General features: G+C 44.0%; 1 protein-coding gene across 29 annotated transcripts in view; it reads left to right on the forward strand.

The window, feature by feature from the left end:
* Positions 1-24,334, forward strand: part of CELF2 (CUGBP Elav-like family member 2) — a 561,934-nt gene that overhangs the window by 216,450 nt on the left and 321,150 nt on the right. Inside the window, exon 1 of one of the 29 annotated variants that reach the window (XM_079992651.1) lies at positions 1,379-1,502. The exons of the other annotated variants lie outside the window; for them this stretch is intronic. Coding sequence (XP_079848777.1) covers positions 1,435-1,502 — 68 coding nt within the window. The 5' untranslated portion in view covers positions 1,379-1,434. Of the gene's footprint in view, positions 1-1,378; positions 1,503-24,334 lie in introns of those variants that run through there. 29 annotated transcript variants of the gene reach the window in all.

Raw genomic sequence — 24,334 nt, forward strand, 5'->3', positions numbered from 1 at the left:
ATGGTATAAACAAAAGCCCTGGATTTCTCCCTCCCTTTCTCTTTCTCTCTCTCTCTCTGAGGCTACCGACTTGCTGCTAGAAGTGTCTGTGTAGCAGAGTAAGGATTTATTTCCTCTCTCTCGTCACTTGAAAATTCTTTTGTGGTCTCTAATGTGTGTGTGTGTGTGTGTGTGTGTTTTCTTGCACTCATCCCCCCCCACACCCTCCGTTGTGTTTGATCTGCAACATTCTCTATCAGGGAAACTGGGGGGCGGCTAATGGTAGCTGTAGAGCAGGGACCCGTTAAGTATGATTTATATTCTGTTTATTTCATGTGGGGAAATGCAGTGCCGAGCCTTGCGGGGTTTTGTTTTATTTTATTTTTAAGAAAGGCACTCTCTTCACATCCAGTGGAAATTCCTATACAGATATTTTGCCTCCTGCTTAGAAATCTCAACTTGTTCAGGGGGGGGGGGGGGTAAGGCACAACCTGCTCAGATTAAGAAAGAAAATGCACTTAAAAATAAATTAGCCACAGATGCAGACTGTTTGGATATGTGGGAAAATGTGGTCAGTTTTTGTGACAGAGCACGAAGGAAATTAAAACGGACAATTTTGCCCGTGTTGGCGGATGCATGGTAAATTTAGTGTTAATTATTAGGAAGATTATTCTTGTATACAGGGATGGAAAGGCTAGAGAGATTGATTGGACAATGTGCATGCTAGATTTTCATGAAGGGAAACAGATTTGGTTAATTTTCAGCCTTGCCACTTGATCTTTAAAGTTCCAGTTGCTCTATCATTGCCTGACATCAGGAAAGGAAAAGAAAGTGTATTTTGGGTTCTCTAGGAAAGAAAGGCAAAAATTCAACAGAGTAAATCTGGACCCTAACGTAACATCATTCCTGGAAAACAAAATTAATCCCATCTGAAATAAGAATGATAGGATCACGCCAAACTTTGCAAACAAGAATATGACCATGCTGGATTTATATAATGAAAAGGGAGGAAATGAGATTGCAGCACTGGCTACGTGGTACGTCTCTTTAGTGGAAAGTGTGCGTAAGGTAGAAGTTTGAATAAAACTTTGTACATGGTCTTCAAAACTATCATTTTTTAAAAAAAGAAAAAAGAATGGAAATCCACTTCCTTCCCATATAGTCTGGTGCCGGCCATATTATGAATTCATTCAAAGTTGTTGCACCTAATTCCGCCCCACCCACCTCCCCGGTAATTTTTCTCTTGGGGCTGTAGATTTCTTAGCCGATGGAGCGTTTGAGATGAACTATTCATGAAATAGCCATCTGTTTCAGCTGCTGAGGATTAATGTGTTGCCGAGGTGGGGGTGTCATATTTAGTATGGGTGAGCCTCTCTGTCATATGCATTGTGCATAATACACATGCGTCGTTGATGGCTTCCACAGTCCAGTTTCGGATAATCCTAAATTTAGAACATGGTGTCTGTTGTTGGGAATGGTGAGTTTCCGAAATCGACCATTTCGCTTGACTCGGAGCCTCAATGGTATGTGCTACAGTTGCTTGTTTTGTTTTGTTTTGTTTTGTTTTGTTTTGTTTTGTTGCTGTTATGTTACCCATCCTTCGCCCAGGAGAGTGCCAAGTTGACGCTCTCAAATAGTTTTTGAGAAGATCTGTCAATGCACAAATGTCCGCTTGTGTTCCTCTCAGCTTTATACATTCTTACTGCTGCCCCTCCAAATCAGTCAGAAAAGATATTGCTGATAACCATCTTGGAACACCAGGGTTCTATTACCTGAATCTGGTGGTGTTTTGGCTGTCACTTAAGTTTATGGAAATACTTCCTCAACTCACCCATTGAAGGATGAGAATCGTGTAAAATTGTTCCTTCAGAATCTTGCCTTCTGGAGTTGTGGGGTGAGGGGAAGCCCATAATTCTCCTTTTTTAAAAAGTACTATGCCTCTGTTTGAAAACGATGCAGAATTATATTTTAAAAGGCTTTGATAAATAGCTTTGCATTCACTCTGGGTTTCCCCCCTCCCCTCTATTAAAGAACACGAGCTGTATCAGCAGTAACTCTTGTATACAGTCTGCCTTAGCAATCGTGTTATGAGATCTCATCACAATGCAGAAATGTAACTTAGTGGATGGTCCAAGCAGCTATAAAGATTGATGCTTTCCAGGGATTGCACATGTCCTATATGCACAATTAATAAAGAATAGTTTGCTGGCTCCAGCTGGGGCTGGAGGAAGACTAGTAGGGGGTGTCCAGTCTTTAAATAAGGATATATGACCTTGCACTTTCTCGAGAGTGGAAAACAATTGCATCATTACAGCCTCTCTCTCTCCCACCCCCTGCCAAAGATGCGATTGGTTCGGTTTGTGTATAATTCTCTTTGGGAAGCCTTTGGATTCATCAGCGCTGATGAATGAACAGTTGTACAGCTTGATTGCCCATGAAGAGCCGTTTGTCATACAAGCATGTTGCCCTTTTAGGCCGCCCATCCCAGATGCCCGAAGCGACGCCACAAGCCTGGGAACCCGTTTAATCTTTTTCTCGTTGCCTGTTGGGTGAGCGTCTCAAAAGTTTCGGCAAAGGGCACAATCCACAAGGAAGTTCTCTCCCTTCAAATCCCTACTGAAATGAATGGGAACGAGCCCGATAGTGTGGTCAATGGGTTGTTGCCCAACCCTTAATTTTATATCCTAGGTGAGAACAACCAGTGCTGTCTTTAGCAAGGATTAATTGATGTAGATGGAAAAGGGTTGTCAGTTTTTTGTCTCTCCTAAATTGTTAGAAAATGTCATTTTCTTTATTTTTTTGAAGGTTCTTTTGTTTGCCTAGGGAAGAACGACTATCATAAGATATTCCAATGTTCATGAAAGCTACTGCATATAATTTTGGCTCTGCGTAATCTTTAAACATTGCCGGTTTGAAATACATATTATAGTTTTCAACTCTTTTAAGCTTTATTTATGACTCCAATAATCAACAAGAAAGCAGTGGCTATCCTCCCTCCCAAAACACACACACACATTTGTGGATTGGTTTCTTATTCCTCTTATGATAATAACATTTGAATTGGGTGCTACACCGAATGCATGGTGCGTATTACTTTAATAGGCTAAGCTGACACTGAAAGTGTAAGTATTCAGTCACTTGTACTGATGTAGATACCGCCACAGCCTGGGCAAGATGAGTAGGGCAAGAAAGTCCTGTAGTATTTCCTTCTGGAATTCCATAATAAAAAAATTGCCATTAAACAATACCCAGTTGATATTAAGAGGTGGCGTAGATGGTTCATTTCCTTGTTGGGCCCTTTGCGGATTTCGTCTGGCTCTATTTTTCAGTCGCATAAAATGTGATGCATTGCCTTATCTCCCCGTGGCAGTTGTCAATGGTGTAGAAGAACCAAGAAGCTAAGTCCAGAGGGTGGTACACTGAGGTATTAGCCAGGGCACCACAACAGGCAACAGCACACACACACTCACCATTCTGACTTCACATGAGCACCTACAAAGCTCAGAGAACTCTCTGTTTACCTTTCCCAGGCTAAGATATTCCATTGGGTGCACTTTGGCTGAGGGGTGTCTCAAATGTTGTGGCTGCCCTACCTGCTGGTTTCCTTCCCCTGGGCCAGGAGTATATCACAGCTAATAAAACTGCCTGTCTTTACCTTTGATAGCATAGTAGTTCCTAAGACCACACACTTATCAGCTTGGTCTCCATCGCTGTCTTTGGATTCTTATACCATTGTAAGCAAACCAAGCTTCATCATCAAATCGCTCTGTGCTTACTCACTCCAATCTAAGACCATGTGACCTCCTGCCTTTTGGAGGAATAGAGGAAGAACATCCTTGATCACAAAGGTCTTAGTAGCTTCCTCCTGTAAGTGGAGCAAACCTTAATTCTTTCAGGGAACATCGTGTGTTCTCTGGACCTCTTGATAGCAAATCTCTGGATCAGAGTGAGCATGGTTTATAAGAGCCACCCCAAAATGTATGGTACAGCATCCCTCGTGTACCATAAAACATCGTTTTCTGTCTTGAAGTATCTTAGTCCTGAGCACTAGGTAGAAAGCTAACCCTTACTACAATACTAAGGAAATGTTTGGACTGCTCAAGAGATGAAGTAATTCAAGAGAACATAATGATATTTTGCAAAATAATAATAATAATAATAATAATTGGGCTGCTTGTGTTTTTTCCAGTAGCAGACACTAATAAAGACATCTCACGTCACTGAAATCGACGGGGAGAACAATGCTGGGTGGCTTTCACTCACCTAGTGATTTTGCAGAAGGGCTACTCATTAAGTTCAGTGGAGGCCAGAAGTCCCTATAAACATTCCTTTGCACGCATGGATCTGTTGTTCCTGTTCAAATGAACAGTGCATTATGGGTTCCAGAGAGTCCTGTATCTGCATTGGAGTTCACCTACAGGTTTGGCTTAGAGTGATTATCGATTATATTAATATGAGCACGGTTGTTCATTTTGGACACTGTGCTCTTACATCTTGATGCGGCAGTCTATCAACTCTGCTTATCACTTTGGATTCCATTGCGCTCCTTTTTTTTTGCCTACTCACTGACCAGATCTGAGTGCCACAGACACCAACTAAATTTGAGTTTTATGTTTTAATGACTCAAGAATATAATCACGTGCAACTGATTGGGTGCCACAGAAAAGTGCCATTAGTTATCCATTAAAATTAGTCTTTGAATTATCTCCCTCATCTCTGAGATGAGTCAAATTTTCTCACATGTATGCCAATGTGTTAATTATGTGGTGGTTGATGATATATTTGAAGAGCTGGTGTATTTTTCTTTTAAGATATTCAGTGTACTAAAGAATTTAATCTATACAGGGTTTCATTGTCTGTGTAGCGCCCTTTCTGAGGGGGGCACAGAGTCTGGTAGAAATTAAGCCGGGGAGGCACCCATGTTTTTTCGATTGCCTCACAAGAGAAAATGCTCAACTGCATTGAAAAATATTAAATCACAAAATATGCATTATAAAAAGACCTGGAAACCTCCCCTCAAGAGAGAGAGAGAGAGAGAGAGAGCTCAGCACCTATTGCCAGTGAGAAACTGTGTACCTTGTTATCAGCTGTTGTTTGATGCTGTTTCCTTATCGTATGTTTGTATTTTGGCAGACAGTTCTAGCATTGATCCGGCTGGCTGTATCATTTTAAATTGTTCCACGTTGATAGTTCATTGTAAGTTGCTCTGTTCCGATTCCTTTGGCAGCCACTGATGAAAAGCCTAAGGAAGGAGGAATAATAAAAAGAACCTTGAATGAAGATTAAAAGCTTCAAAACTGAATAAGGATTTTCAGTGATACACATGGTAAATTAAGCTGCGGGCAGGGGGATCCAATATATTCGCCTTCCCTGCTCATCTTTACAGCTATTGTTAGATAGTATAAAGTCCATGATCTTATTTTTACTTTGTACAATGCCTAGATTTTAAAGTATTATTATTATTATTATTATTATTATTATTATTTAAACCAAAAACAAATTGAATCAATTGCGGGGTTCTAATCCGATTAAAAAGAACACCCCACTCCAAATGTGAATGTATGAGACAAAATGAAGATGGTGCTTATTCAACATGCAGGAGATGTATTTTTTAAAGTTTATTAATAATAGTGATATCATACTGCTTTTTCAACATACCAGTTTCTCTCTATCAGATGTGATATATCTTCCTTTAATCTCACACATTTTCATTGTTCGCTTATTTGTTTCTTGTCACCCAAACTAAAAGCCAGTGACTAATATGATTTATTTATTTTGCTTCCATTGGAGAGAGAAAAGACATTCTCCTAAACATTTCAAAATGGGTTTCGGTGTATTTTAATTGTCTTAGTATTTTGTAGTAATTTTGGCTAAGGCAATCAAGTTTCATAATTAATCCCACATGTTCTTTAAATAATAGCAACAACAGCAACTCGGAATTTGTGTATGAATGGCAGAGTGGGAGAATTCAGGCAATTTAAAAATTCATGGAACGTAAAAAAATGTTTATCATCAAGAAACGGCCCACTAGAGATTGGGAGAAGTCATTGATGCCCCACAGAATATGCATATCACACAAGTGCCTTAGATCCAAGCTGGGGAGGGATTGCTTCCTTCGATTTTTTTAGCCCGACTAATTCCTTTCCTTGTGGTGCTGTTTTGAGATTGAATCACTTATTGTTGCAAAAAACATAACCATCTCTTCTGACATGGTTATGTGTGTTTGGTGGCAGGAGGTTTTGGGGAAAGAGCGAAGTCCAGATTTTGCAGGGAGAGAATTAGCTCTTGGGGAAGAAGAAAGGAGAGGCAACTCACTGGGGGGGAAAGGAATGCCAACACGAGAGAATCTCTTTGGAAAATAAAAACTAATTGGAGCAATAAAAGTGATGCTCTAAAGTAATTATGGAATAATTGTTCCTATTTAGAATCATCAGCCTTTAATTGCTTTGCCCACACTCCCAAGCTCAATTTTCGCATGTGAAGGGAGACCAAATAATTTCCTACAAAAAAATCTAACTTCTGATGTCAAATACTCCCTTTCTCTTGGGAAGCCCCCCCCCCCAGCTCAGTGGGTGCACACATACTGTATCCGAAAAACCTACAAAGTTTAATCCCTGGTCTTTCTAGATAGTGCTAAGAACCACCTTTTTCTGAAACCCTGGAGAACTGTTGCCAGTCATCGTAAGCAATAGTGGAGGCACATCCGTCTATTCCTGGTCTATGTTTACCCATAAGTCTGTTCCAACCCAGTTCCACGTTAACCTGAATCCCTTAAAATAAAAAAAGGATGGAATTTCACATTTAAATTTGTTTTTAAATGCATGTCTCTAAACGTCCCTCCTGAGAGTATGAGGTTCTAAATGCATTTTCTCTCAAAACACACCTGTAAAAACATATTTTGAGATGTGCATTTCAGCTCAGAGCATTCCCAAAGTGCAAAGGCCGGTGGGTAACTTAAGTTCTGATCTGTCCGTTAGTCTGGTGTGTGTGTGTGTGTGTGCCAATCAAGGCAGTTTGTACTGGGATTTGCAAAGATCAAATCACTCAAGCGCCCTGAAAAGACAATACTGAGCTAGATGGATCCCAAGCTCTGGCTGCTCCAAGACGGCTTCCTGTTTTCCTACTCAAGATTTTAAGAATGTTCTCCAATGCTTTGATTGCCTTTGGCTCCCTCCACCCATTCTGTATCTCCTGTGAATGGTGTTGATGGGTGTTCAGTGTGGTTCTCCGGTTGGCTTTACTGCTGCTAAGCCTAGACCTTTGTCCTTCTCTCATAGCTCACGTATGTCACTCTTCCTCTGGAGGATGCCGTTTTGACAATCAATTCCTCCTCACAATGCCAGCATATATCATAGAAATGTGCTTCTCCTTGGCAGCATATCTGTTTTCTTCACAGCTTGAGCCCCTTCAGATAATAACGTTGAAATTATAACAGAGGCAATATGATCGCCTGGCATTTAAAATGTCACTGGGAAGCAACTTTTGTTTTACGCTCAGCCTTAAACACACCGTATTCTAGCGAATGCCCAGGTGAGCCCGTTTTGCAGAGATATTGCCTGTTATCCTTGCGCGCCCATAACTAGCTGGATAGCAAGCCTGCTACGAATCTGGACCTGGTGACCTCATGGAAAGGTTGAAGCTCAGTGGTAGCGTTATCTTCTTTGTGTGCAGGATGTCACATGATCAATCCATGACAGTTCCAAATAGGGCTGAGAACGTCCTCTGTCTGAAACCCTGGAGGGTCGTTGCCAACCAGAGAAGACTGGCAGATGGATCGTGGTCTGACTCAGTATCAGACAGCTTCCTATGTTCCTAAATGTCAAGGGAAGGGAGTTCAGCCTTAGCTACAGGACCAAGCTGCAGTGGCAGCCTTTGTATTCACCAAGCTTCTCTAGGAAGAACCAGAGTGGTAGAACTTCTGCTTTTCATACAGAAGGTCTCCATTTCAGTCATCAGCATCTCCAGGTAGGGCTGGGAATGTTCCCTGGCTGAAACCCTGGAGACCAGCTGTCAGTCAGTGTGGACAACACTAAACTAGCTGGATCAACAGGCAAATTCGGTATATATCAGGTTCCTATCTGCCAATAGGTCATGCCTGCTGTTTTCCTTGCCCCTCCAACCTCCACCTAACAGAAAGCCATGTCTTGGACAGATGAAGGGATCTCCTGTTGCTGTATCTGAGCATTGTTTCATCTTGTTTTGCATATTCTTAATTGCCATCGGCAGTTCTCTGAAAGCTTTGCAGGTTCATGGAAGCATTCCCTCTATTGAAAACACTGAGCAAGTCTGTTGATCCATGAGCTTCATTTATACATTGGAATGGGCCACAAGCACCTAGACTGGGTGATGCTCAAGGCTGGGCGACCTGTGTATTCTTAAAGTGATAATGCCAGGTAATGGCTACTACTGCTGAAACATCTCATGGCTGGCTAGTGAGAGGAAGTTGACCTCTGGTGTTTCAAACAATGCCCCATTTTTTCAGCACAAACACCAATGGCTCACTGGACTTGCAGTTGAAGAGTCAGCCAATGGCTAAAGCATTGTGTCTGCATTCCAGAATTTTTTGTAATCAATTCTTGGATAATGTATGTGAAGTATTTGAAATACGGGGGGGGGGTTCTATATGGAGATTTGGTGGTTAATAATAATCATTAGCACACCTATGTTTGCTTGGAGGTAGGTTTTCGAAAACATGTTACAGTGGCGCTTAGGAACCCTGCCATATTATTAAAGATGGATGGATCTGTCAGTTTCAGGTCTCTCATTTTTCTACATTTCTGCATCAGTTTGCTTGCAAAAAGAAAAAGAAAAAAACTTACAAAAATGCATCATCGTTTTAGTGTACGTTTCTACCTTTGTGTGTAAGTTTGCCTAATTGAAACAATTTTGCAAGCAGTTTTCCCTAATATGCATTCTGTATGTTATCCTCACTAATATTGGCATTTTTGCACACCCATTCCCCAATGCACCCATTTCTATACAATTTTTTGGGAAGGTGGGGAGCTGCATTACAAAATTCATAGATGCGTGAATTTCAAATGATAGCTGCTTTTCGGCATTCGAATTATTTCAGGAAGTGCGAATCCTGTTCACATAATGTGAACCGAACCTAGTTTCCTCCCCGTCCTTTTACATACTCTTCAGCCCTTGTGCTTAGCTGACGCCTGATTCTCTACGAACTTAACAGATGAGAAGGATTCTGTGTATCTGTGCATCAGACATTACCCTTGCAGCTGCCATTTTACCATAATTGCCTGGGGAGCTTTCCACTTGTGCCGGTTGAGCATGACTCACGATGTCAGTGGTAAGCCTGCCATTTGTCAATTAATTGATATTAAAAAGGCTCCGTCATTTAACCCGCTGACAGCATTTCAAAGGATGAGAGCTCAACACGTGCCCTGACGCTGCATTAATAGCAGCAGTCTATCTTTAGTTGGCATGCATTAGTTGCCAACATCCAAAGAGACCGCGGATCAATTTTTGCTCAAGCTCGTCCATCCACTGAGAAGTTTCATTGTTATACCAAAATACTAATACACCCTTTTAGGCTGTTTTCCACGCAGCAGCTGGATGGATCTCCCCTTTCTATCCCAGCTCTACATGGAGGGATGAATTTGTACGTGTGTTGTGTGTGGCAATATATCTTGGTAACTGCCTTGGGTATTTTTATTGAAATATAAGAGAGAAATAACTTAATTAGTATTTTATCTATTGTGTGTGTACGTACATCCATCGAATCTTCAGGCAGGATACCCTGATGGGTCTCTGTGTCTCCAATTCAGGCATAGGAACACAGAACCACAAGAAGTCAGACCACTGGCCCATCTAACTCAGTGCTGTCTACACTGACTGCCAGCAGCTCTCCAGAATTTCAAGTAGGGTTCTTCCCTAGCCATGACTGGGACCATTTACATGCAAGGCAGATCTTATACCACTGAGATACGGCCTTCCTGCGGAAAGACAGGTTTCAAGCTTGCCAGAACCACATTTTTGTTTGTTATTAGACCACAAGGTCCACCAACCAGAGTCAGGTACAGAGCAGGGGCTCCAGCTGCAAAATAGTGGCCCAAGGGATGGAGTCAATTGCTTGTTCCACACCAAAAACCACAAATGAGATGGTGCGGCATATATAAACCTACACCTGAGTTACTACAAATTATGTACAGATGATTAGAGGCTTTTAAACTATATATATTAAGCAGCTTACAATGCTTTTAAATAATAACATGAGACTCTTAGCAGCCTAATTTGGTTGTGAGTGGCAGATTACTTTTTGTTAAACAATTGGGAGTCCTTGCCGATCTATGGCGAATCATCTGGTGATCTTCCAGTAGATCCCAATATGTCTTTGCTCTGCGCTTGCTCTTGATTGTCTGATACATGGATCCAAAGCTTGATCATTTTAATGATACCAAACCTTGCTTGGGTTTCATTGATCTTTAACTATGTTGTAGGGAATCCGGGGGTTCCTTAACAAGTTTAGGGATTCCTCAGCATTAGGCTTGGTGGACCAAGTTGGTGCTGAAGTATTGATTATTCTGCTGCTCATATGAATGTGCAGTGCTGAGGAGGACCCCCAAAAACCTCTGCAACACCGAGAGCTTGCATGACAAATGTCTGAGAACTTCGTCAGCAGACACAGTTGATGCGGGAAAGGTCATCCGGAAGGTGGGAAGATTGAAAACTCGCTGGATTTAGTCACTGCGCATTCCTCAAAAGAGAAATTTGTTCACTCTCTCACACACACTCTGTTTACTTCCTTGGAGGGAAATGTGCCATTCCTTGGCCAACAAGCAGTTTTGAAATGCTTCCCAAAGAGGACGATGGCCTTTTCTCCCTATCCAGTTATTCCCTTTCCAAGCAGGCACAAAACCAATCAGTGAGATTACTTGACCAGACTATTCACTTCCCTCATCAACTTCCACCCTCACTGATGCGTGGTCCGGTGGTGCTGAGACAGTGTGGCCTACTTCCAGACAAGTGCTCTTAATTTGCCTGAAATGGGCTCAGGTAATTGAGAGTTATTAACTTGTGGCAAAGGTTGAACGATGTTTGAAAATCTGCAAAACCGAGCCATTCTCCTAATGCTTCTCGGAACAGTCAACTGCCTATGTCTGGCTGGCTGATTGCCTCCAGGTCTTTATGGGCAATGGAACAGATTCGATGGCAGCCAGTCACTGACCCTTAGTCCCAGCACAAGTAGGGAATTGCCCTGTGATAGATTTGCAACCTCACTTTCAGTCACTGATCAGCAGTGGGGAAGATCTTGTAGGTTTGTGTATGTGGTTCAAATATATCCCCCTATGAGATGGTAGATTAGGGCTGTGTACACACTAGTTAGGTAAAGGTAAAGGGACCCCTGACCGTTAGGTCCAGTTGTGGCCGACTCGGGGGTTGCAGCACTCTTCTCGCTTTATTGGCCGAGGGAGCTGGCGTACAGCTTCCAGGTCATGTGGACAGCATGACTAAGCCGCTTCTGGCGAACCAGAGCAGGGCACGGAATGCCGTTTACCTTCCCGCCGGAGCGGTACCTATTTATCTACTTGCACTTTGATGTGCTTTCGAACTGCTAGGCTGGCAGGGGCAGGGACTGAGCAATGGGAGCTCACCCCATCACAGGGATTCGAACCGAACTGATCAGCAAGTCCTAGGCTCTGTGGTTTAACCCACAGCGCCACCTGCGCCCTGTACACACTAGTTAGTACCGCAAAAAATGTAGTTTTTCTCAGTCCAGAATCATTCATGCTTGTCATGCAGCTTTCAATCTTTCCTGATTCTTGGTCTTGCCATCCACAAGGCTTGGTGTAGATATACATTTGAAAAACCTCTCCTTGATAAGGTTAGCCACACCTTCTCTATCCTATATATGCCCCAGGTGAACGAAGAAGGAAGTGGTGATTGCAATCCTTGGTATATGCCCAGCTGGAAGGTTGGATACTCCAGGTTTTGGATACACCTGTAGTGCTGAGACAACCTTCACCTGTTTTCATCTGTTTGCAAATGGATGCACTGTAGGGTAATGTAGGCTCAACCTGCAGTGAGCTTGCATTTTTGGAATGAATCCAGTTTCTCGAGAGCTGATTTTCAGGAGCAAACTAATTGCAATAGATTTAGTTTGTGCACGGGCTATGTAGAAAAAAAAGAAGACTTGAAATAGCATTGCTGCGTATATTCAGTGGAGACAGCCAAGGATTGTTATATAAACTAATACAATACAATATAATATAATAACATGTGAACATCATATAAACATTTAATTGAACCCCTATTATTGGCAGCAAGAATATTGATCACTAGAAATGGGACAGACGCAAAGGGTTTAAATGAACAAAAAAACTGTATAATGTAATTTGGGACATAGCACTTTCTGAAAAACTGACACAAACACTAGAGTGGATGGGTGGGTGGGGAAATGAGTGACTTCTGTGGTGGACTGGTGTCCATTCATCCAGCACACTAACATTCTACAGGACAAACTGTAGCTGTTGAATTCCATAATATATGGTTGTGTTACCTTTTTCCTTCATATCAATTATATATATATATATATATATATATATATATATAAAAAAAATTGTGCACCTTAGAGACCAACTACGTTTATTCTTGTTATAAGCTTTTGTGTTCATTCAGATACCTTCATATTGATGATAGCAACTTTCAGTTTCTCTTTCAGTCGTTGAAAGAGATTCACTAGTATTGTTTACATCTGAACTGTGCCTTTAGGTTGGGGGGGAAGGGTGTGTGTGTGTGTTCCATATTTTTTAGGAAAGAAAAGAGAAAAGTACTCAGTCTCCATAGGTGCTAATATAAGAAGTGTGTATGCACCATAGGGGGAAACTATATCTTTCTGTATGTTACTGCTCTTTAGACCCCATTATCCCTGATTATTGGCTCTGCTGCCTGGGATTGATGGAAGGCGGAGCCCAACAACGATCCTCGTCCCAGGGTTAGACTGTTCGCAGAGTTGCAAGACCCAGCTTCCAAATAAAACAGGTGGTGCTTGTGCCAACCTGAATCGGTAGAAATCACAGGTAAATCCAAGTCCTGTTTAGAAATTCTGTGCACACTTGCAGTCTGGGGGCAGGAGGAACCAGATACTCTCCCCATTAAAATGGATACACATGGAGGGCATGTAAATTACAGAAGAGGCACATAACTCGATGATTTGCAGCTGGAAGCAAGCAAGCCTCATTCTCATCACAGAGTCTGGTGTAATGCATCATTTCTTCTTCTGAAGTAGGTCAGTGCTGAACATGCAAAATGAGCAGAAGCTGAGCTTTAGCTGTTTTGTAGCCCAGCAGGATTTGGGTTTAGTGAGTTTTCTCTGGCGTTAGACGGAGCCAGGGCTGGGGCTCTCTCCTTGCAAATGAAGGAAAGGGGTTGCTGTTGTTGTGAACACAAACATTGTCGGAAGGCCCAGCTGGAAATGCATCCCCCAACTGCATCTATTTCATTGTTATAACACCAGCATTTCCTCCCCACACCCTACTGTGGGATGGATTGCTGCTCTCGGCGCCTTCCACATTTCTGCTTTAAAGGCTGGAGACCCAACGTATCTGAAGGAGAGCTTCTCCCATACTGCCCTCCCTGTCATCTTGAAGGCATCTCTGCTCCATGTCCAGTAATGTTTATGTAAAATGAAACCTATGGGCTGTTTCACACAGCAGCCTCCATGTGGCTGGAAGCCTCTATGTGACTGTAGGAGCCGTTGCTTCTGGCAGCAGTTACACGAACCCACGGGGAACGTGCTTGCAACCCTCTGTCAGTGCAGCCCAGGCCTCAGCCCCCGACACTGAGATCCAGCACCAAGGGCCTTCTGGCGGTTCCCTCCCTGCGAGAATTGAGGTTACAGGGAACCAGGCAGAAGGCCTTCTCGGTAGTGGCGCCTGCCCTGTGGAACACCCTCCCAGCAGATGTCAAGGCAATAAACAACTATTTTACTTTTAAAAGACTCCTGTTTAGGGAAGTTTTGAATGTCTGACGCTGTATTGTTTTTGACACTTGGTTGGAAGCCGCCCAGAGTGGCTGGGGAGATCCAGTCAGATGGGCAGTGTATAAATAATTAAAAAAAAATTATTATTATTATTATGGAGTAGAAGCTGGAGCCCATGGGCCTCAGATGGTCCACCGCTTTTCTAAAATGTAATCATTCCAATATGGTCTGGTCTGCTGCTCCAAAGCAAAGCGCCATGGAAGGAACTGCAACCATCATCTTAATTTGACATTCAGTGTGAATTAGGATGTTAGCTTCGCTTCTGGTCACCAGACTGTGCTGCTGCCCACCAGTGCCTGCTGCACTGATTCTGCCACCACACCACCCCTTACAAAGACCATGGGGGTTCGCCAGGGTGATGCCCAGGTCCCTGGAGGGCAGCATGGTCAGGGTCTGCTCAAACCTGGGGCTGGTCTTAAACCCACCTGCTCGCATTCCAGCAATGCTTGGCTTCCTGCAGGGAAAAGGAAATGGGTGCTTCTTTCATTTTTCTACAACTGCAGTGACGTCCTCTTTAACCGCTGTAAGAATGTCAAACACTATCAAAGAGGGGAACTGGCAGTGGTGAGGGCAAAAGTCGCTTTGCCCCTGGTGAGCACAGGGATGGAGAAAACAGCAAAACAAAACCAACTGGCTGGTTTATTGTCCCAGAGTGCAGTTTAAGTGATTGAACTTGCCAAAAAACAACAACCAACCAGCTGGCAACCTAACAGCATGGGAGCATCCCGAGGTTTGAGCAGGCATATGGCAAAGCATTCCTACATCGGTGGGCACCCACAAATAGTCCTAGTGGTAGGCATTAGTGCATCAACCACTGCCAGGTGGGAGTTGCCATTTTAATTCCCTTCATTGCCCAGAAGGAGGCACTCTGGGGGAGACTCTGATAAATTAAAATAGCAACTCTCCGACCCAGCCTAACTCTGCTCCCCAGGTCTAACTGTTTATACTGATCTTATATGAGCCTGTGAGAAAAGTTGGGGGGGCACTTTCATGCAAGTTTTTATAAGGAGAGAGGAGGAGTCAGACTGGACCCCTGCCAAAGGCCTGGCAGAACAGTGGAAAGATGTCAGATCCCAGGTCGGGGCCACGGCTGAAAAGGCCTTGGCTCTGGTCGAGGCCAGTCTAATCTTCCTGAGGCCCGGGACCTCCAAGATGTTATTATTTGCGGACCATAAGATCCTCCGTGGGGCATACCAGGAGAGGCGGTCCCATAGGTACCATACAGGGCTTTAAAGGTTAAAACCAGCACCTTAAACCTGATCCTGTACTCCACCGGGAGCCAGGGCAGCTGGTATAGCACTGGACGAATGTGATCCCGTGGCGAAGACCCCATAAGGAGTCTCACCACGGCATTCAGCACCCGCTGGAGTTCATGCACTCTGTTCTTTTTCTTTAGTAAGATAAACATGCAACATGCACTCTACCTTTGCTGGGTCTGTCCTTACTTATTTATTTTGAAAGCTTACTAATTTTCTTGGTGGAGGAGCACAAATTGCTCCAAGGGTTGAGTGTGTTGAAAGGGGACAACAAAGCAGCTATAAGATCACTTGATCAGCCTCGGGCTGATTTTTTTTTTTTTTTGTTTACTACCAGGCACCAGCATAGTTACTTGGAATATACAAGCATGACTCATTTTTTATTTTTATTTTTATTATTGTTAGTATGATGTAAGTTGTATTCAGTCGATGCTACGATGAACCCGTGATGCATATTGCATATTGCTTTGTAGAGATCCCGTGTGTGCATCAAATTCTCACCCCCCCTCCCTCAAATAAATTATGTTCACCCGTGAGCTTGGGCCTTTAGGTCAGATTGAGGGGTTTTTTTTCGTGACTCTCCCAATCCATGCGAAGAACGGTTTATTAGAACTGAAATTGGCCTCCTTTACAGTTTTAATTAGGGCAACTGGGAAGTTTTCATCGCAATGTATGGAAATAAGGTTCTAAATGGCTACAAATCCTTGTGCTAAAATCTCTGCTCCCAATTTCTCAAAAGTCTCCCCCACCCCACCCCTACAAAAGAGGCTTTTGTTCTTCAACCTCATTTGCAGGGTACTTTAGATTTTTTTTAAAAAAAAATAATTGTAATTGTAGGGAAGCTTATCTGGTGCTGACTTTTGACATCTTATCAGCACCCTGCAAACTCGTTTTTTTTTATTCTATGGTATATTTGGCTTTAATTGAAGCACCAGAACCAGGGAGGCTGGCTGCCAAGCACCTGAGATTGGTGTACTCGCTGGTTTTGTTTTTAAGGGAAATGCTTCCTTTCCCGTTCCTTTCCATGCAAATTTCTTTCAAAGTTAAAAAGCAGAATTTCAGAAGCCAAGTAGGCAGCCTTCTTGACTTACAGGAAAGTGTACCCCAGGAGACTATGAGGTTTTCAGGAAGTGTGAGCTGCAGCAGATCTTCGGGTCTTGAATTTCAGCGGTGCCCTTTATGATGCCAAAATTTGGTGCCTCCCCACCTTTCTCACTCCATTCTAAATCATGCGAGCAAACTGGTCATGCTCCCCTAAATCTGCCTCTGGAGTGGGTTCTCAGGAAGGCTGCAGGATGCAGACTAGCAGAGAGATGATTTGAGAAAAGTGGGAAAGAACAGTCTCAAAAACCCTCAGCCATCTTGAGAAGAAGGTAAGCTCCAACAAAAACCCTAGACCCTACCTACAAAAATTCCCAGCAATTTGTCTCTCCCCTTTGATAATTTTTAATACAGCTTCATTTCTCATTAGCGAAAGGGTTCTTTGCTCGTAAATTGATTGGTGAGGAAGGGATTTAGATCAATGGCAGAGAAAGTACTTTGCAAGCAGAAGGTCCCATCTGCAATCGTCCAGGTAGGTCTGGTAGAGTCTCCTCTGTAAAACCACATACCTGAGACTAAGGCCTGTTACTGAACTCAATAGGACTTATTTCTGAGTAGACTGCAGGATTGTGCTATAAATCTGGATTCAGCCTTTTATGTATGCCGCCAAGAGTTGCCTATAAGTTAAAATCCATCCCTGGAAGTGTGTTGATTTCATTGTCTGGGGGTTTAGAAGTGTTGATGCAGCAGATAAAGGTAAAGTAAGGTAAAGGTACTCCTGCCCGTACGGGCCAGTCTTGACAGACTCTGGGGTTGTGCGCCCATCTCACTTAAGAGGCCAGGGGCCAGCGCTGTCCGGAGACACTTCCGGGTCACGTGGCCAGCGTGACATCGCTGCTCTGGCAAGCCAGAGCCGCACACAGAAACGCCGTTTACCTTCCCGCTGGTAAGCGGTCCCTATTTATCTACTTGCACCCGGAGGTGCTTTCGAACTGCTAGGTTGGCAGGCGCTGGGACCGAGCAGCGGGAGCGCACCCCGCCGCAGGGATTCGAACCGCTGACCTTTCGATCGGCAAGCCCTAGGCGCTGAGGCTTTAACCCACAGCGCCACCTGCGTCCCTTAGATGCAGCAGATAGGATGATGGTAAATCGGGTCCTCCCTTAAAGAGGGCATGTATTGCGGTAAGACCTGGAAAACCGGCACCCTGTGTTGTGGGTGGGTACGATTGGTCAGCCACAACACCCAATTGATAGGTCTCTCGAAGCTAGGTGCAATCTGGCCAATGGGACGCAGTCCAAAGGGTTCGAGGAACCTATGTATGCCCATGCACATGACCCAGAACTTCCTCTTTTGGTGCGTGCATTCGGAACACCCACCCACCTCTCCCTACTTTTAGGGCTTGTTGTGCTTGACCTTGCTATGCTGTGTATCGTTGGGACAGGGGCACGGCAGGAATTTCCCCCACTTGGCTGATAGGCTGTTGCCATTTGGGTTTCACCTGCCGCGTAGCAAATCCTCATAACTTGTAAGGTTGCAGATAGGCACTGGTTCATGGGGACATTTGGGTGGGGGAACGCTCTCGCCATCCTTATGTGAAAGGTATTCCGTTAAAGGAATCCAGGGACTCGATGGTTTGGTCTGACGAAAACCCGCTCGCCATCCGTAAATAATCAGTCTCACACCAAGATGGGTTGCAGAAATCTGGCCGCAGCTCTCTCTAGAAGCTGCTGTAGCCCCAACCTTTATTGTGTGCCGAAGAAGGATACAAATTCAAGGAGAAAACTTTGCCTCAGTCAGCAGATAAAAGACAATACAATACATTAGTCTCATGTTCTCACACCAGACCACGCAGTTGATCATGTTATACTACGTGGACCAATCATTGGATGGCATGAGCTGTCCACGCGCTGCTCATGCTTCCAAGCAATGCTTTCTGCTATGAAATCATCCTTGCAATAATAAACTTTTGCCCATGCTCTTATGGACAAATGACCATATTCCCACATTGCTCAACCCCTGAGAGGGGGTTGTGCCCGTGCCTGAGTCCAGGGGGACATTTGGGTGGCGGAGTTAGCCTGTTCCCGGCTTTCTGCTTATCCAGGTGTTCACCCTTGGCCGACCTATGCTGGAACCCTGGGTCAGCACTACTTGCATGGCAGGGAGCTAGTCGAACCAGAGCCTATGCCATCAGTCACATTCTGTAATCAATAAAGTTGTGGCCTAAATTCTGCCAAAAACCAAACCAAAATTTGAGTTGTATGAATTTATTTAGAGGGGAGGTTTCTGGGTCTGAACACGCAAAAGGGAAAGGGAAACGAGAAATGGATGCATAGGTTGGTATCTAAACATGCTATGCTGCCGTCATATGCCAAATATTAACTTTTTGAAGAGCTGTTGCTCTTGGCAGAAGGCAAGCTTCGTAGCCTAAGAGGATGTCGTTGGAGTGGAGTTTTCATGCCCTGCATGTTCATTGTGTTCGTGCTACTGATGCAAACATTATCTATAATTACATTTTCAAGAAACCGAAAATTGCAGCCCTTTGTTGCACAAAATTGCTCCTAAAAGAATGGAATGTATATCCTTTCCATCCTCATTAAAGAAAGGGGGGGGGGCTTCAAAGGATAAGAATGTATAAAGCTCTCAGCTATACAAAACCAGGCCTGGTCACCTGTTCGGGGCAGAAAATATATCCCGAATCAAATATTGAAAAGTGCTAAAGAGAGTGTTGATAGCACAGTACTAACAATGGCAAGGCGTTGTTCAAACTGATGGTTTGGGGTTTGATTTATTTCACAACCTCTATATACCTCTTGATTGTAATAAAACCTCTAAGAGGTTTACAGAAAATCAACAATAAGTAAAAGGAGATTAAAACACATGGCAGCTTCTACACGTCTAGCTAGACTTGCCCAAACAAAACGGGTTTTATGCAAGGGCTGGAAAGAGTACAGGAAACTCACCTGTCTTGTGTCAATAGGAAGGGAGTGACAACGTGTAGGTGCTGCCATACTAGAAGATTGAACAAGTGTTACTGATCATACTCACCCCCGCAACTTCTGACTTTAAAATGTAAGTTCCTTGAGGCAAAGACTTGGCTTCTGCATCTGTTACACCATAAAGCATAGTGTACGCTAATAGGTCTAGCTAGATGGCAGTGGTGGCCATTGTAGTAGTGGTGTTTAACAACAACTTCAGTGGGATTGAAGCAGCCTGAATGCATGCAGGATTGGAGCCGATTGCTATAGCAAAGCCAATTGCACATTTCTTTCTGAGTGTCCAGCGCTGGTGCAAATAACTGCAGATTCACCTCTTGTACAGCAGCATAGCAGTTTTCCTCTGCTTGATAATAAGCCTGACAACTAGGGTAGTAGGATATGCTGGCCTTAGAATAAATTTAGAAAATTGAGGGCAATTTATGCAACATTCCAGGGGCACAAAGAGCTTACTCATGCAGGGCTCCATGTAGTCTGGGTTCTCACAAGTGCCACTCATGTGCCAGTTCCTCAATGTGCTGTGTTGGCACATCAGGGCAGCTTCCCTCTCAGCCATAGGTTACTGGCATGGGAATGCTACATGTGAGAGGACTTTTATCTGGCTAATTCCTTTTAAGGAAGACACATGCAACCTAGCAAGGGTAAGTACTTGTTGCTTCTCAGATGGCCATTTGAAGGTCAAGTCATTACACCAGCTGTATGAAAGTCACCAAGAAGCAGCTGAAGAGGTCAAATATATACAGAGATGTTTCGCGTGTGGTTTTCCAAGTTGTATGGCATCTCTTCACACCACCGCTGAGCACTCCTAAAAGTGGATGATGCTGGTGTGAAGAGACACCATGTGAACTAGGGTTGGTTCACACAGGAGTTTGGTTCACATGCTGTCTGAAGCCTCCAGGTGACTGTAGAAGCTGTTATGTTTTGACAGCTGCTACAGGCATTTCCGTAGAGCACCCTTCCAATACACTCTCTGAACATTTAAATTTGGTATCTGTGTATTAAATCTCAAAAGTGGAGTCTCTGCTATGGGGATGCATTTTCTTGTGTCTTCGATGTGGTTGCTTTAACAGATAGATTGGCGCTACACGAGCAAGTATGTGGCTTCCAAGGGGACCGTCATGTGTTTAAGTAAAGGCTGGAGATGCTTACATAAATTCTATCTGATGCCTTCCACCCCAGATTTTAAGGTTCCAATCAAGTCCGCACTAGACGAAAATTGAAAGAAGATAAATTCTTTGCCCCTATCAAGATACTCAAATTCCTCTTTAACATTTTATTGTTTATTTGCACAGTTGCAAAACTATTTTAAGGGTGTGTGTGTTTTTCCTACTTTAAACGTTTGGAATTGCACTGTTGTTGTTTTATATCTGCTTCCCCATTTTCCACCAGAGGGCAAATAGTAGCTGTTGCAAAATCCATCACTGACATTTCCAAAATCCACAATTCAAATGGCGTGGAATCCAAGAGATATCAGAATGTTGGAACAATGACGGAGCTGGAACCCTATGGAATAAGAATGGATTGAAATGGAGGAGAACCCTTCATCCCTAGTAAATGTTTCCAGAGTTGCTTGTCATAATTCTCTAGAATGGAACAAGCCAGAAAAGCAGCACTTTATGTTTGGCTGCCATTAAAGGTCATTCATTCAAGTCAGCCTTCTGATTGAAACCTGTGACTGCTGCATTCCTTTGTGCATTTTGCAAACAAGCTGATTGAGCTTTCTTTACATCTCTTTCAATACAAGTACAAAAAAAGTTGCATTAACTGTAGATGTTAACCACATTCTTGAGTCCCCTCCAGATGAACCGTATGTTGTCAGAGCAGCTGGGGCGGGGGGGGGGGGGGGACAAGGCAGGGAATTAGATAAAGCCAAAGTGTGTTGGCTTCATTAAAGCACCTGAATTCTCAAGGCACAAATGCATTGGGGTGTGAATTTTTTGGCAAGGCTCAGGCTATGATCCTCTGAAAAGGCTAAAGTCGGGATGATGTAGATGCAACATTGGTGCTATTAAGGCATTGACAAATGTGTCCTTGGAGAGGCTGCGGGACCATGCGCACCACTCTTGCATGCTCCACTACAACCTTTTTCCCACTGAGCAAGAAGGTCTGAAGTGGAGTTGTCAGCGTATTTGGCGGAATGCAGTTGTAGTCTTCTCCAGGAATCCTGTGTGATCAATGCACAGAATATCAGAGGGGAGCACACACAATCCCTCTCTACATACTACTAATGGTGCCGTGCTGTTCAAGAGTGTGAAAGACATGCGTCTATCAGTTCTGTGCTCCCTTGTGAGTCATGGGAGCCCATCCCAAATTTCGTCAGTGCAGTGTTGGAGGGTATGCTTGCCATTGCCTCTGGCTCCAATGATTGTTTGGGCTCCCTGCTTACTGTCCTACTGGCCCCAATGAGCACTGGCCACCACTGCTATGTGTTCAGATGTAGAGAGGGCAGACCACTGAGTAGAGGTTAGTGGATATTTGCCCTTCCAGCTATCAGGGCCTGGTTGAAAGAGGAGGAGAGCTGGGAGCCGCTAGCCCAGGGAGGGCTCAGATTAGGTGGCAGAAAAAGAGTAATTGAAGCCTGCCTCTCAAGAGCCCCCCCCAGGGAAGCCTCTGAAGATGACACCTTAGAGCAGCGGTTCTCAACCTGTGGGACCCCAGATCTTGTTGGACTACAACATCTGGGGACCCACAGGTTGAGAACCGCTGCCTTAGAGCATGGAGCCTGGTGGTAGGGCACTGAGGAGCAGTCAGCAAAAGGGATGAGCTGGGAGCCGATAGAAGCATAAGACTTGAGCGATCAAGGCCGAGGGGTCAGGAGAAGCTGAGAGTCATAGCATCCTCACAGACAGTCTCAGTCCTGCTGACTCTCCTTCCGACCCCCCAGTTGAGGAGGGCCCTTCACATTGCTGAGCAACTCACCAGCCAGGCCCAGCTCACAACCTTGACGCAGCCTCCGTCTGCTTGGGAGGGATCCAGAGTGAGAGGCTAGAGAGGGAAGGGCGTGACTTCCTTGAAGTTAGTTTCAGCAATGCTTCCACTGAGTTAAGATGGACCAAGCACATTGCATTCCATGCCTTCTGTGTGTGGGCCTGCCTTGTGGATACCCTGGCTCCTTGACAGCTCCTTGACACCAGCCTTGCAATATAAGACTCTTAGCTGCTGTAGGGACTTGCAGGAAACCCTCTGCTGTTGTTCCTCTGAATCCTAGTTAAAGGCCAGGAGCCATTTCATTGTATAAACTGTTTATATAACTCCCATCCAAAGGTTCTCTCCTTCTGGACCCAAAGTCTTTCAGCTGGTAAGCCAAATCACCAAACAATCTGTCTCTCCAGATTTCTCTAATAAAGATATTTTTGTTCACCTGTTAATGGCTTCTCAACTTGTTGTAGCCAAATACTGGAGAACTCCGTATGCAGGCCTTTGGGGGGAAATGGCTTAATTATGGGACATAATTCTTATGGGTATGCTAACAGCATCTGAAAAAGAACAGCATGCTAGAAAAAGAAATACAACTTTCTATAAAACAGTTCCTAATTTTATTGAATATGCACAATCTATTGAACATGCCTTCCGTCCACCAGCTTCTCATGGGACATTGTGGAACAATACATTTGTTTGATATATTCTCGCCGTACGGCATCGCTTGAAAGTCTTTATTCTAATGTACTATTCTTTAGCGCTATCTCTGTACTTCTGGGAGGAGGGTGGGTTGGCAATAACGTTACTGTTGAAAGCACAAAATAAAAATACACCTCTCATCATCACATTTCGGTTCAGGGTGGTTTGCAACGTTGAAGAATATCCCCCTCCCAATAATCTCCCTCCCACATAGACATTTGAAAGGACTAAGAACATGAGAACATAAGAAGAGCCTGCTGGATCAGGCCAATGGACCATCTGGTCATAGAATCATAGAGTTGAAAGGGACCCCAATGATCATCTACTCCAACCCCCTGCAGTGCAGGAGCCAGTGTTGTGTAGTGGTTAAGAGCGATAGACTCGTAATCTGGTTAACTGGGTTTGGGTCTCTGCTCCTCCACATGCAGCTGCTGGGTGACCTTGGGCTAGTCACACTTCTCTGAAGTCTCTCAGCCCCATTCACCTCACAGAGTGTTTGTTGTGGGGGAGGAAGGGAAAGGAGAATGATAGCCGCTTTGGGACTCCTTTGGGTAGTGATAAAGCGAGATATCAAATCCAAACTACTACTCCTCCTCCTCCTCTTCTTCTTCTTCTTCTTCTTCTTCTTCTTCTTCTTCTTCTTCTTCTTCTTCTAAAGCATCCATGCCAGGTGGCCATCCAACCTCTGCTTAAGAACCTTCAAGGAAGAGGAAGGAGAGTCCACAACCTCCTGAGGGAGTCTGTTCAACTGTTAAACAGCTCTTACCATCAGAAAGTTCTTCCTGAAATTTAGTCAGAATCTCTTTTCATGTTTATTGAATTCAATGGTTTGAGTCCTAGCTACAGGAACAGATGAAAGTAAGCTTGCTCCTTCTTCCATGTGACAGCCCTTTAGATATTTGAAGCTGGTTATCATATCCCCCCTCAGTTTCCTCCTCTCCAGGCTAAGCATACTCAACTCCCTCAACCGTTCCTCATAAAGCTTGGTTTCCAGACCTTATATCATCTTGGCTGCCCTCCTCTACAAGAGTTCCAGCTTCCTGTTCTCACAGTGACCAACCAGATACCTGGTCCCATGTTCAAAACAGGTAATAGCCCATAAAGGTAGAGACATGACTTTGCTACTGCTACTCAGACAATATTGAGCTAGATGGACAAATACTCTAACCTGGTATAAGTTTCCTATGTGCTGTCATGCTCTCTGCCTGATAGTTTTGTGTTTAAACCGGCATATCCAAATAGATGATGCATATACACACACACACAACAATAAACACACAAACACACTGAATTTGCCTGCATTGCTGTGCACTGCACCTACACGCTCACAAAAACTGTTTTATTCATGCTGGTGGGGCTACCTCTTGTAACACGGCTGGTTTCGTTGGCAGAGAAGCTGAACTCAGCTCCTCGGGTTATGTTCTGAAACGCTAATGGCTCCTGATACACC

The sequence above is a fragment of the Podarcis cretensis genome, assembly GCF_951804945.1.
Source record: "Podarcis cretensis genome assembly, chromosome: 10".
NCBI lineage: Eukaryota > Metazoa > Chordata > Lepidosauria > Squamata > Lacertidae > Podarcis > Podarcis cretensis.